Genomic DNA, 1233 nt, shown 5'->3' with positions numbered 1-1233 from the left:
ACATGCCTTGATTGACTCTCTCACTTCATGACTCAAAATCCCTTCAAATTGGTCACCTTCTGAATCATGTGCATACGTGATAATAGCCTTCAAAGTATTTATATCTCCTGACCTGCATGCCGTGTAAAGTAAATTCCTCACTTCTGGCAGAGACTTGTGAGCTTTAGAATTCTCCTTAGGTAATTGTCTTTTGTTCTTATGAGGTCTTCTTTTGGATTTGTTTTTGGGAATATAACAATCCATTTCTTTCTATTGCAAGGTGCTGAACTTGTTTGTGCTCACACAGAGTCCATACTCAGAGTCTTCACTGAGAGACGAATCATCACTTCCATTGAAGGTACAAGATTCTTGATGTCTGATAACTTTCTTTTCCTTAACTTTGTTTATTTTCTTTTTTGGAGATGATGGTTTCAAGACATTTTTTCCAGTGAGGCTTTTCGCTCTACTTGCTATTTCTGACTGGAGGTCATCTTCTGTTCCATGAACTGTGATCTCTGATAATACTGTATGCACTCTCCGCACCTCCTTAAAAGTTGGTTTCTCTGTGCTGAATGGTATGGTTCTTATCCGTAAATCATCAGCCTTAAGTGGAGGGTCTGGTCCACCAAAAATGACCTTTTTATTTGTATTTGTTGCTCGAAGCATAATAATGTGGCTCTGGTTCAAATGTCCTTGCCATGATCGAAGTACTTCTTGTACATGCTGCATGAAGGACTGCTCATTATGTCTTCTAAGAGATGACCCAGCAGAATTACAATGAGTATTACCATTCTTGTTATCTTTGCTGCTTTGTGATCCTCCTTGTTTAGATCTAACAGTATAGCTATGGAAAGTTTTATGAGCTAAAATCTCTTCACCTTTGATGACAGCTCCTGCAAAATGTCCCCCTCCAATCATCAAGATGGACCAATAACACTTAGAAGGCACTGCCATTGCATGTTCAATCACTTCCTCTTCACTTGACATCTCTCTGTTTTTACCAGTGAGAAGACAACGAAAGAGGGAAAATACTATCCCATCAGCGTTGACAAAGTAGATCTGAGGTTGTCTTTGAAGAACTGCAGTCCTCTGATCTTCTTCACTTATTTCTTGTGGATCCTCTTCATCAGACTCTGACTCTGAAGAACTACTGATGTTATTTAAAAACTGTTCCTCTGTAAGAAATTTTTTTCCATCCACAGAGCGTTTCAGATTGGCTCGATGAAGGTCCTGGCCATAGTGGTTGACTTGTTC

The 1233-nt window shown here is 39.4% G+C and overlaps 1 protein-coding gene across 1 annotated transcript in view; it reads right to left on the bottom strand.

Moving 5' to 3' along the window:
- Nucleotides 1-249: 249 nt before the first annotated feature.
- LOC143029173 (tRNA endonuclease ANKZF1-like) overlaps nt 250-1233 on the bottom strand; it is a 1134-nt gene continuing 150 nt past the window's right edge. Inside the window, exon 1 of the mRNA XM_076191683.1 lies at nt 250-1233. This exon is cut by the window's right edge and continues 150 nt beyond it. Within this exon, the coding sequence (XP_076047798.1) occupies nt 250-1233 (984 nt within the window).

Source organism: Oratosquilla oratoria, chromosome 1 (genome assembly GCF_046742065.1).
Source record: "Oratosquilla oratoria isolate Oo_2021 chromosome 1, ASM4674206v1, whole genome shotgun sequence".
Classification (NCBI taxonomy): domain Eukaryota; kingdom Metazoa; phylum Arthropoda; class Malacostraca; order Stomatopoda; family Squillidae; genus Oratosquilla; species Oratosquilla oratoria.
This window is presented reverse-complemented; position numbering and strand designations above follow the sequence as displayed.